A 12,951-nucleotide genomic window follows, 5' to 3' on the forward strand; every position below is an offset into this window, starting at 1 on the left:
GTTTAAGGAGAGAAAATGTTTTGAGAATGATGTACAAATGCGCTTTACACAATTGATGTGTGTATGGATTGCGATAACAGTTGTATGAGCCCCCAATAAAATGTTTTTAAAAAAAAGTGGTTTTGGTATTTATTTCATAACACACCTAGACATAAGTCATATACCCTGTCCTGATTTCCTTGGGGCAGTAAACAGTATAGTCTGTAGACCAACAAATTCTTTCGTTTCTTCATCTTCCTACTCTGTGCAGTCTACAAATATACAGACGACAGCCATAAACATTTCTATAAACTTTCCAATTTCACCGCCTTCCGTCTTCACAGTACCTCCCTCTCTGTCTAGGTCTAGTCTGACCAAATGTTTGTAATAGGAGCTGAGAATATGACTCTGTTCATTTTACTAGCCCACAGGTTTCAATTACAGCTGTAAACACTCACATCTCCAACCCCTGCAGGACGGCCCATTCAAGGCTACAGGCAAACATAACACAGGCCTAGCGTCTGCTCAAGTCTGATCGGTAGCCGTAGAAATAAAGTTCCCAAACTCCAAATTTTAGAGGGGGTGCGGGGGATGGGGATGAGCTTTTAAATCAGCCATGAATTATATCTGCTTCCCCTGGACAGATCACAGAAGAGCCGTAGGCCAAGTTTTAATAAGTGTCTTTTCTTTCTTTACCCTGCTTAGGGAGCTCATTGCCCAGCGCCAATCTCTAATGATACCACTTCAGTAATTCGCCACATATTTACTTTCTCCTCTTGACTACAACCAAGAAAGTGTGAGTTCTGTAGGGTGGGTGTTACAGTATCCTTTCTGATGTACAGATATTAGAATGCTGAGAGCTAAAGTGAAAAAGGGAGCGATGAGCCTCGTGTACGCTACACTTTCATCCAGCCCACTAACGCCTAGAAATATGCAACGAGAACACTAAAACTCGCGTAGTGTTCAACAGCAGCTTTACAAAAGGAAAACAGATCACCTCACACAGATGTTCTGTAACCAAAGCAGGAATAAAGGGGGGAAGGCAACTCCAGAAAAAAAAGAATTCAAGATTTTAAAAACATTTTTATATAGAAATATGGTACAAAGATTTTACAACATAGCAAATCATTATGTCAACCTGTAGAAAGGTGAAAAGGATTAAACCTCAATGACAAAGAAAGTGCTCATGGCCACACATTACAGTCTCTGTGAAAGTGCATAAACAGTCTAGACAAAGTACCACACTGGTACGGGCATGTTGCAAAATGACTTGTAAAACAGTTTTTTAAAAATACATATAAAAGGGTTTTTTCCCCCACCCCTCTTCTTCTCAAAGACTTTGGAAAGAAATACATTTATGAACATTCTTGCTCTACAACTATGTAAAAATAACTCCTGGGTATAAAACAGTAAAAGGAAAAATGCTCTGAGTATGTTCAAGCAAATGGTTTATAAAATAAAACCTTTCCAAGTGTGTGTGTTTTCTTTCTACGTTTAACTTCCCAGGCTTAAGACTTCTTATTTTTCCAAGAAACAGCAGCTGATTAAGGATGGTAGCATGAAATAAATTTGGCCCTCACTCTTCTGGGTGGTTCTAGCTTCTAGTTTTCATGACCAAACTATTAGCATGTGTTACTTGAAAACTACTAGCATTTTTGAAGTTCTATGTCCCCACTGTTAGAAATCTACTTTACAGCTTTGCTTTTACCTGTAGCTTGCACACAGCCATTTAATGAAATGCTATATATGCTTATTACAATATGTTGCCCTGTATGATAAAAACAGGAAGCTGTCTCCTCGTCTGATTTCATAAATGCTGTTAGCCAATGCTAACTTAGTTGTTCCACATACACTTATGTCCCTTAAGATCAACAGGAAGAGCAAGGAGCTATCAAACTTTAGTCTTCATCCTTAGAGCAGAATTTGTTTTTGTAATTTAAATGTGAATATGATACCAAAACACTAAACTGGAATGATTTCTAGGGAAAACTAATTTATCTGAATTCTAGTACCAATAATAAATATCTGCCAAAGGATAATGAATTCACACAACGAATCACTCTTTTATGTAAAGCTTTAGGTGAACTTACGCTACTATTTTATTTTCTGTGTGTAAATGGGTTGTTTTTATCTTGCTGTGTCAGGCGTACTGACTGGCCAGCCCATTTCTGCTGACTTTGGTTTCTTAGATGCCTATTAGCTCTCAAGGGACAGCTGCGGTAAAACTAGAGAGCAACATCCAACGACTTAAAGAAACTTTATAAAGCATAAAATAAGCACATGCGCTCTACATAGTCCAGTAACAGGGATAGCAACAATCAAACTGTTTTATACCACAGATGTATTAGATTGAGTTTCACCGGTGACTTCTTTTTCATTGGGGCCACAAACACAGAGCTGGTTGCCCAGAGATTTTTGGGCAAATCGGAAATACAGAACGTGGCCCATTGCCACAAAGGAGACTGAAATCAGTACGAGCAAGCCAAAAGCTTCAGGATTCGGAGCCAAGATGACCATGATGAAATGCACAAGATCAAGAAGATAGTTCATGGAGTTCTGGACCCCATTAATAATGCCTCTTTCAGATTCATCGACATTTTCTTGAAGCAGCTGTGTCACAGTTAAATCAAAAGCCCAAAGACCTGTTTAAAAAAAAAAAAAAGACCGAATGTTAATTTATAACATACGCTGCAAATTTATAGGCATAAATCAGATCTCATATGTTCAATACCCACTTTAGCTCTATTGTTTTATGCTTTTAACCACAGCCTGGCGTAGAGAATTAGTTTTCATTTATAAATCCTATGTTATTAACGGCTTCAAGAAAGCATTTCTATTCCCTAGCCAATAAATGCTTAAATTATATTCTCCTGTGACTCTTTGTACAACAGGAGTAAAACTCTAAAATCAGAAAAATAATAAATCCTGCTGTAAGTACTAGCATCCTTTTGAAAGCTTCAAATGAAAGGACCCAACAGATTGTTACGGTTAAGGGATAAGGAAACTTTAAACCATTATTACGTTTACTGCTTGGGTTCCAAAGCCCCATACAATAAAGCTGTCTTGCTTCAATATTAATGATATTGATAAATTAATGAATGTGCTTTGTAGCACCAGATAAATATGGTTTCATTTCAAGAAAGAAATTGGCCAGGGATAATTAGTTTCCATTAATGATTACTTAAAGTTTGCTTTGTAAGAAGCTTTTACGCTAAGTTTTCTTCCAGGGCTATAAAACCCATTTGTGTGGCAAAGTATATGTCATACACATTAGTTAAAGGACCTTTGATGTTATTTTTTTTCTAACTATGCCTCTTTTTAATACCAAAACACAATCTTTTTTTTAACCTCAGCTGATAGAAATGATCTCTGAATTATAGTTCTTTTGGTAGAGTTAAAGCAACAAGAGTCTAAATTTCTAAATAACAGTATAATAACCATAGCTAGTTTCTCTTTTTCACAAAGAATAAAAAGACAAGAATACACCTAGCATGCTCCTTCAGAACATATTTTCATATACACACACAATTCTCACAGTTAAAAACTGGATTATACATAACGGATTTTGCTTGCATTAACATTCAAGGGAACATTACAGGTCACTTCTTAGTGAATTCTCTGTACACAAATGCCAACATGACGCTTCTCAGTTCATTAATATACAAAACGAGCTTTCTTACCGACTCTAGCAGCAATGACCCCTGCAAACAGCAGACTGACAGAGATTATGGGCACGGATTGAGGACTCATCTCTGGAACATTACTAGTAGGACTGGACCCGTTTGGCATGTGCATTTCAGGGGTCAAGACGGCTTCGGGTATCTGCGTAGGTGGAAGTGTGGGCAGTGGCTCTCCTTGAATGAACCTAGTACGGATATCTTGGAAAGGAGAAACAGACAAGTCCAAAGGACTTCCGGGCATGAATACAGAGACCACGCACAGGATCAAAGAGGCAAGCTGTGCAAATCCTGAGATCAGACCAGTGCGAATCAGGCCAAATTTTCGGCGGAGCCAAGTAAAAGCCACAGTTCCCATGATTCCGGCTATGGCTGAAGCTCCCATCAAAATACTGAGGATGGAGCCGCTCAGTCCCTGAGTATAGGCGTACCCCGTGGTGATGCAGTCGAAGCCCAGGACAGTCATGTAGAGGAAAGCAAGACCCAGGCCGGCCAGAAACACAGACTGGTTGTAATAGGAGACCCAGCCGTTTCGGAAGGTGCGGAAGGGCTCAGCCAGCTGGGAGGCGCAGCCCTGCTCTTGCTTCTGGAGGTCAGGGTCGTTCTCGCCCATCAGCTGAGTTCCCTCCACGGGTTTCGGCTCAGTGTCTGTTCGCAAAGAGATAGCATCATTTTCAACAGAGGGAAAGGGGCAGTTGCTGGGGAGCATAAAATAAACGCATCTTACTTAGCATGTTTTCTTCTCCCTTTCCCCTGAGGACCCTTGGTAACGACATTATATCTGTTCTGTTACTAATGAGGATTCTAGCCAGGTGGACTTTTTAAGTAGCACTTAGGTTAAATAAGTAAAATACAAGCAATTCCTATTTCTATTCACCTCCTCCTTCCCCACTTCTTCCCTTCCTCCCTAGCCTCTCTTATGGAAATTATACTAATGAAAGTGATTAGCAGGAGAATGTAGCAGATAAGACATAAAAAATATTTAAGTCTGCTATCCCTCAACTAGTGACCTCTTTGTGATGGGTCAGCACCCCATTCCAGCTCCTTCACATCCAACCCACAGCCGTTCCCCAAAGCCTCTCAAGCCTGGGCATTGCCTCACCCACACAGTGCTCTTTTTGGTCCTTTACTTGTAATAAATCATCATGCAGAGTGAAAATAGTTTGGTTTTCACCAGCATTCAAAGTTGGAGCATCAGAGTAAAAGGACTGGTCATCTGACGGTGGGCACATTGAGGGGACTGAAGTGGATGATTTGAAGCACAATGTGTTTGAATTGTTGATGTAAAACTCATGACCTGACCTATCACCTCAATCACAAGAACGGTTGAGGTAAAACAGGATGCACCCCTTTCCCTCATACATACACAAAGAATTGGCCTTCTTGTTGAATTTACCTTTGTGTGCGTTCAGTTGTTTCAATTCAGCTTCTTCCACTTTAAGAGTAGCTTTTACAGCTAGAGCAGGGGTTTTCTGGTACACTTTCCAGAGTAGAAAGTACTCCACACACATGGACACTAAATTCCATCCGGAAATGAACCCACAGCCAATGACTGGAGAGCCAAACGTCATAATCTGGCCAACAGCCATGGGGGCCAAGATGTTGGTTAACTGATCAATCCTTCGAATTGTAGCATTCATATCTACAGAGTCGGATGAAAAGGGCAGGTAAGTGTGTAAACATATGAAAGAGATTTTTCTGCATAGCAAAGGTATCAATTCAGAGTATTGGTCCTTAATATGTAAACTTCTAAAAGCACTCTGTGGATAAACCATATTATTAGAAAACCATTTATTGTTTGTATCAAATCACATTGAATTCGCCCTAAAAATAATTATTTCCTTGGGATTTTAAAATTAGTCTAGTCCCAACTTTTAATATGAGTAGAAGTCACTACACATTTTTCAATGTATATTTACTGATTACTTATTAAGAACTAGCAATGTGCTTGGCACTGTGAAGGGCAATAAAATACTATCCCTTCTCGTTCCTGTAAGATAATATATCATCAGGCACATACTATGCAGTATATAGCAGATGTTCATTAGATGCTACCATCAAAAACAAAAAACAAAAAAAAACAAAAAGCAGGGGGGGTGAAATAGCAACGTCTCAGAAGAAAAGGGTAGGGAAAGACACTAGGAAATGGGCACTTCAAGCAGAACCTGAAGTGAGAAAAGGCAAATGAGTGAGTCAAATGGATATCAGCAAAGGAAAATCCCACAGCAAGGGAGGGCGAAGTCCTCAGGCAGGTGAGTGTTCGAGGTACATAAAGTAGAGCAGCGGGGCCGGAAACGAGTGAGGGATCAAGGGCAGGCACGGATTGAATGAGGGAAAACGGAGCCAGCAGCGATATAGTCATCTAGGAAAGTAAGAGAAGGTAGGGTGTCTGATCATCGGGCAACATGAAAGAGCCTACATGAACCCAGAGACCACAGATCATGAACTTTAAGTGAGAGCTGGGAGCAAACGTGTGGGTTTTTCTCCAACCATGCTCAGCTGTGGAGTACTAGGTTTAACCACGGTCTCAACTACCCAGAGCAGAGGAGGGGATTAAGTGAAGGAGAGTAAGCTAACAGATAAGTGGGTGGTCATAGTGCCTCACCCTGGAATTGAAGCGGAGTAAGTAAGGGTGGCAACAGAAGGGTCATACGCAGGGCTTTTGGGTGCCCGTGAGCTGTGAGGATAGTTGGGGTTAGAGTGGGAGAAGGACGGAGCTGCGAGCTCAAGAGCTGGGTGCCTAAGACTGAATTTATGGAAAAGAAGGATTTATGGAAAAAAATGATGACAAGGCTCAGGATACAACCACAGAAATGTACATCCGAGTTGGGTGGAGGGCAACGAGGGAAAGGAAGTCAAGGAAAATGACCAACTTTCTCTGTCTCACAAAGTAGAGTGAAAATGTATGAGGCAAACCTTCAGCAATCATTCGGGCTCCTTACGAGAAAAGTAGTACGTGACTAATAAGGGCATCATTTCTCTAATTCTTCCAGGCCCTCAATTACATTCCCATTAGTCCTTGAGTGTAGACTGCCTACTTGATAACAGGAGAACTTTGGCATAGTTCACCTTTCACTGAGAGGCAAAGGCAGTTGGCATTGATTTTACACGTGACCGTTTCTGAGAGGCTTCACTCACTCCCTTCGCCTCCCACTGAAAAAGCTCCCACTTGACGTGCTAACAGAGAAGCACAGGTGTGACCCAAATAACCGGGCAGGTTGGATCCACAAAGGAAAGACGGCATACATGCAAATCTCAAAATTCAGAGTAAAAAAAAAACAGTTGAGTTTAAAATTATGCTACTCTACCTCACTTTTCTCAAAGCTATGAATGTCTAGCTTCAACTCTATACTTTAAAGGTTAATAATATTCAAGTGTCAAAATTGTAGTTCCCAAACAACAACAAAAAATGCTTTTATTTTTTCCAAAGCAGAATGAGTTTAATCAAAACAAACAAACAAACAAACAAAAATCTAATCATTTTCTGTATCAGGACAGAAAAAATCAGCCTTGTAACTATTCAAACATATTCTCTCCACTATCTGTGTTTATTCTGATAAAAAGCACACAAAGTGAGCTCAGGCGATGTCAGTGAAACTATTTTCAGTGACAGTTGTTTTGACCGGAACATGACAGGGAGTAACTGGTTGCTCCCGGTGCTGTGGAGTCAGAGCCAATTCATACTTCAAATCTCGGCCCATAAGCCTAAAGGATTCCTGGCCTCAGCGGGCACAACTGTGCTAGAGACACCAGAGCAGAGCTGCTACCGGCACTCGCTGAAGTCACTTCCAAGCGTACTTTTCCCTTCTCGCTTCTACTTTTCTTGCATCCCCTTCTGTTCCTTGGCTCCACTGTTAGTCTGCCTTATGGTTCCAAACTATTCAGTGAGCTCTGGTTCTTCCCTAAACTAAAGAAGCTTCTATATCCTGCTTTGAAGCATGGGTTTTAAATAACACGAATTCTGAGGTTAAAACTTTAGAAGAGACAGCATGTAGATTTTCCTTCGCTCGTATACTCCTACCTGGAAGTGGAAAAATATCACTTACTAAAAACGAATTCATAGTGGACAAATGTCCAACAGCTTAGCCTTGAGAAATCCCACAACATTGGGAAATCTATAGTTTGGCTTAGATTCTTCCAATAATAATCACACACAGCGGAACCTATGGGAGTGGCCAGTCATGTGTACTGTTCTTTGTGCGCTTGTTGTAGGACATCACAAAGTTATCTGGGATTGATTGAGGCCTTCATCTATTCATCCATTCAGAACAAGGGAAAGATTCTGAGTAAATTTCTCTTTACAGAGCTATTCTCCAAAATATCTGAACAAAGATTTATTTTTAAATGCTAGATGAATCAAAAAGAGTTCAGTTGAGAAATTCAGATTAGAGGAAATTATTTTAAAAAGTCAACATTTTTCCAAAATATATTCTAGCAAATATGTCTGTGATGCTTTTCAAACCTATACCTTTGACAATATCCATGCTGTATCCTTTCACCATATTCAATCAATTGGTACATTGCACAGACAATCTAATAAAAAGGACTCTCAGAAGAAAAATGCAGCCGCAGAATTAGAGACTCACTAACAACCTGTGATATGCAGATGACACATCTTGCCAGCTTAACAGTAGGACTTGACGCATTTAACGATGAGTATCGAAGACTACATATAGTCTTCAGTACACCTTAACGAAAATGAAAATCCTCACAACTGGATACTTAAGTAACCTCATGATCGAAGTTATTAAGGGTCTAATTGTACTTGACCTCCAAAATCAATGCCCGTAAAAGAGCAGTTAAGAAATCAAATGGTATATACTACATTGGCCAAATCTGCTGCAAAAGACTAAAGGGTTACCGAGCAAATATGACGCCTTGAGGACTAAGTTGTGCCCTAGCCAAGTCATGGCATCTTCACTTGCCCCGTATCCTACACAAGCGCAGGGCAATGAACAAGGAACACTGAAGTGGCAAATCTGAGTTACGGTACTAGCAAAGGACATAGAGCATACAGTGCACTACCGGAAGAATAAATAAGTCTGTCTTGGAAGAAGTACAGTCAGAATGCTTCTTGGAAGCAAGAATGGTGAGACTTGCCTCACATGCTCTGGACATATTATCAGGAGGGATCAGCCCGTGGAGAAGGGCATCCTGCTTGGTAAAATAGAGGGCCAACAAAATATAGGAGGGTCCTCAATGAGAGGAATGGCACAGGGGCTGAAACAACAGATTTAAACACGGCTCAGGACTGGGCACCACTGTGTTCTATTGTCCACAGGGTGGCTGAGGGTCAGAATCAACTTCACAGCACCTCACAACATGCTTTTTCACTTTTTGAATTTTAAAACACAGGCATGAATTACATACATGAACAACAGAAAGCAAATAAACAAACAACAGACAAAGCCTTTTATCGTTTAGTAAGATAAAAATAGATATGGAATTATTCCTTATTAATAAATGACCCAAGGTGGGGGAGGGGGGATTAAAAAAAGAAAGAGCTCCAGAAAGCATCCCCTACAGTCCAGACTCAATTGTGCTAAGTTCATCATCCCTACTGCCCACTGAGTCAGTTCTAACCTATATTGACCCTACACAGGACAGAATAGAAATTCTTGGGGTTTCCAGACTGTCGATCTTACAGGAGTAAGTAGCCTCCCTTTCTCCTGATGAGTTTGAACCACCAACCTTGTAATCAGTCCAATGGTTAACCACCAGGATTCCTTGAGTTCATTAAAAGGCAGATACAAACCTATAACATCACTGTGGTGTTTCTATTTCAATTATATTAACTAATACCACAAAGTGATGACTCAATCAAATTCTTCTTGTTCTAGGAATACCATAACATTGTCCCCTTCCTTTGACTCCTTCCTTCCATCCACTTTTCCCAATGTTATGATCTAGGTAAGCAAAGTTGCTTGTTAACCCCAGCACATAATCTTGACTCCTTGCCCAAAGATAACCCAAGTCAGTCAGCAGTATATTGTCTGTCAGAATGATTGGGCAATGTATTTGTGACCTCCATTATCACACTGACCAGAGTTAAATCAAATGATCTGACCAGTAGGTAGATGTATTCATTCTCCTGCATTCTGTGTAATCATCAATCCAACATGTGTCTGTGTGTTTTATGGAGGGTGGGTAGAAAAATATATGGTGAGGCAGGTTATTCTGAACCCAGGCAATATTGTTCTAATAGGATATGTTGCTTTGTAAGCATTGTTTAGTATTTCTTTGGCCACTCATCTATGTTTTCAATGGACAACTAAGATGGTAGGCATCTTAAAAATTGTATTCTGTCCTCGGTTTCTTTTGTATCTATAATAGTACCTATTCTATAACCTCACACATACTTTAATAAAGGCTATAGATTACAACTTTAGAGGAGCCCTGGTGGTGTAGTGGTTATGTGTTTGGCTGCTAAGTATAAGATTACAACTTTAAAGTAGAAGAAATTAAATTCTAGAGTCTCTTTTAGAATTAAGTTGATTACATTTGGTCTAGAAGAAAATAATATCCACTGTGTGACTGATAAAGAATTTAGCCCATATTAAATATTCACTTTCTAACTATTAAGGCAACATTTGGAAACTGTTAACAGAATTTTTTTTATTAAAAGATCATTTTATTGGGGCTCTTACAGCTCTTATAATAATCCATATGTCAACTGTATCAAGCATATTTGTACATATGTTGCCATCATTATTTTCTAAACAGTTACTTTCTATTTGAGCCCTTGGTTTCAGCTCCTCTTGTTTGCCCAGAATTTTTTTAAAAAAAGAGTTGAAATGAGGATATTCTATTTTTTAAGCTTTCATAAAAGAGAAATTAACTATTCAAAAAATTAGGTTTATAACACTTTTTTACTGACAATGACAATATAATAAAGAAAAAGAAAAATATTTTCAACCTCTTATCTCAAAAATAGCTAAAACAACCATAAAAGTCAAATGTCATTAAATAATACAGATTAACAAAATAATAATAATTTATAAATTACCAAGGGTTCATGAGGGAAGGGGGCAGGGAAGGGAGAGGAAAAAAAATGAGGAGCTGATACCACGGGCTCAAGTAGAAAGCAAATGTTTTGAGGATGAGGGTAACAAATGTACTTGACATACAATGGATGTATGTATGGATTGTGATAAGAGTTGTACGAGCCCCTAATACAATGATTTTTTTAAAAAAAAATACAACGTGAAGCTTAGTTTGAAAAGAAAATATAATCTGAAATTGTATTGATAGAAAAATACAAATGTCTTCTATTTAAAACATGATAAAACTAAAAATTTACAGAAAATAAAGAGAAAATTAAATATGAAAAAAATACTGATTAAAAGTAAATCCGAATTCAATTGAAAAGAGAAAAGCAAAGTACCTGCGAGTTTGCTTCTGTCTCCTCCTGAAACTACGACAATCCAGTCCCTTTGGATGGTGATTGTAGTTGCGGTACTGGCCAAATTTGCAATATTTGCAATAGTGATGATCATGATATAGCAGGAAGTCTGAGGAGTTAAAAGAAAAAGTTGAGCAAAATTGCCAACTACATTACCTTACTATCTACTGCATTGTACAATGCATTGTACAAACAACTGCACTGTAGTTTTAAATGGTCTCTGTGACAAAATAACACATTTTTGTTTTAGTTTTTCATTTTTAAGAAATTATTTTACTTTTACATGTGAAAAAAGAGGTTATTAAGGGGCATATATCTCCCTATTCTGTATCATTTGTAGTAAATGGGTACTACAAAGATTATAATAACTGGATTTTTTTTAAAAAACATTTTTTCCTGCAAATATTGCCCCAGAAAAGAATCCGAAGGAACGAATGAGAAGATCTGCATTTCAAAAAGAACTCTGCTATTTAATATACCTTGGCAGTACACTGGTAATCAACTAACATTACTTCGCCCTAGTGTTTTTATCAAGAAAATGAAGGACTCATAACCAAGCTTAATGCCGTTGAATCCGCTGACTCACAGCGCCCCTACAGGAGGAGAACTGCCCCTCTGCTTCTCCCACTGCCCCAGGTGTGGCTACCTGCACCAGCAGGGTTTCTCCAAATGAAGGGCTAGATTAAAGAGCACTAAGGGCCTTCTTCCTAGCTTTAGAGTTCTGTAGCAACAATCCAAAGATAAACAAAAGATTCAGCAGTCACACCAAACTCAGTGTTTCCCACTCCACCATATGCCCTCTTGTCCTTTGAGATATCATGGAATCTTAACCGGAGAAGTTATCGATTTAATATCCTCCAACATAAATACAGTTTCTACTGGAGGAACACAATCATGGCATATATGACATATCTTACACAGTGAGAACAAATTACATATTAATACTGAAACGCAAAACAGCTAAAATTACATGTGGAATTTATGAAAACAGCATTACAAACCTACAGGTATGTGGAGGAATATTAAAGTAGGCACAGATATCAATGTTAAAGATCACATTTACCAAAAAAACACCTCCTGTCCCCTAAGGTTTTTTGTCTTTTTACCACTACCAGGTGTTCCATTTTCGGAAATCGAGTATCTCATTGAAAACTTACAAGAACCCATCCGTGGTACATGGTCAACAGCGCGTTTTTATGTAGGAAAACCATCATCAAGATGATTCCACACAGGATTACTGAAACATTCTGGACCACCAGTGCAGTCTGGGCCACTGTCAAGGAAATAAAAAGCAAAGTGTTCACAACACCAATCTCCTCAGGAGGGTTTTTTGGTTTTTTTGGTAGCCATATATCACTGCTCTACTACTTTAGGGCCCATGCACAATTACAAGAGGAAAAGTTTCCTGAATTAAACCCTGCCTTGACTACCTCACATATCCAGATGATGAGGATGGTTAAAATTTTAACAGACCAGTTCAAATGGTAGACGCAGAACGATGAAGCACTCCAATTTCCCCTCTATCTACTGAAGACATTCCTCAAGACAATTTTCACCTGGTTTATTCTCTTGAAAGTTTACTGATATAAATAGAAGTGTGATTACATGGAGACAATCCCTCTTTTATCTCTTTGTGGCTAAAGCATGCGCCCAGCTACAACAGGTTATGGGCCCCAGGGCCAACTAAGCCTGATAAGAATGCAAACAGGAAGGACAAACAAAAAAATGTCAAAAGGAAAGCAGCAGTGTATTTCTTTTGGTGTGCCCAGGGCCCATGCTAAGAAATGCTAAGCTATAGCTTTCCTCATAGGAAATGGGAGATTTCATCTAAAGCGGTGGTTCTCAACCTTCCCAATGCCACAACCCTTGAATACAGTTCTTCATGTTGTGGTG

At 39.1% G+C, this 12,951-nt stretch overlaps 1 protein-coding gene across 1 annotated transcript in view; it reads right to left on the reverse strand.

Annotated features, from left to right (window-relative positions):
- Positions 1-1,042: 1,042 nt before the first annotated feature.
- The window catches only part of SLC40A1 (solute carrier family 40 member 1), a 19,195-nt gene continuing 7,286 nt past the window's right edge, over positions 1,043-12,951 (reverse strand). Inside the window, exons 4-8 of the mRNA XM_004701487.2 lie at positions 12,216-12,331; positions 11,041-11,167; positions 5,053-5,298; positions 3,660-4,304; positions 1,043-2,621 (exon numbers count right to left, since the gene is read on the reverse strand). Coding sequence (XP_004701544.1) covers positions 2,308-2,621; positions 3,660-4,304; positions 5,053-5,298; positions 11,041-11,167; positions 12,216-12,331 — 1,448 coding nt within the window. The 3' untranslated portion in view covers positions 1,043-2,307. The remainder of the gene's footprint in view (positions 2,622-3,659; positions 4,305-5,052; positions 5,299-11,040; positions 11,168-12,215; positions 12,332-12,951) is intronic.

This window comes from Echinops telfairi, unplaced genomic scaffold (assembly GCF_000313985.2).
Source record: "Echinops telfairi isolate 266 unplaced genomic scaffold, ASM31398v2 ScPeMD7_3;HRSCAF=10, whole genome shotgun sequence".
In the NCBI taxonomy this organism is placed as follows: domain Eukaryota; kingdom Metazoa; phylum Chordata; class Mammalia; order Afrosoricida; family Tenrecidae; genus Echinops; species Echinops telfairi.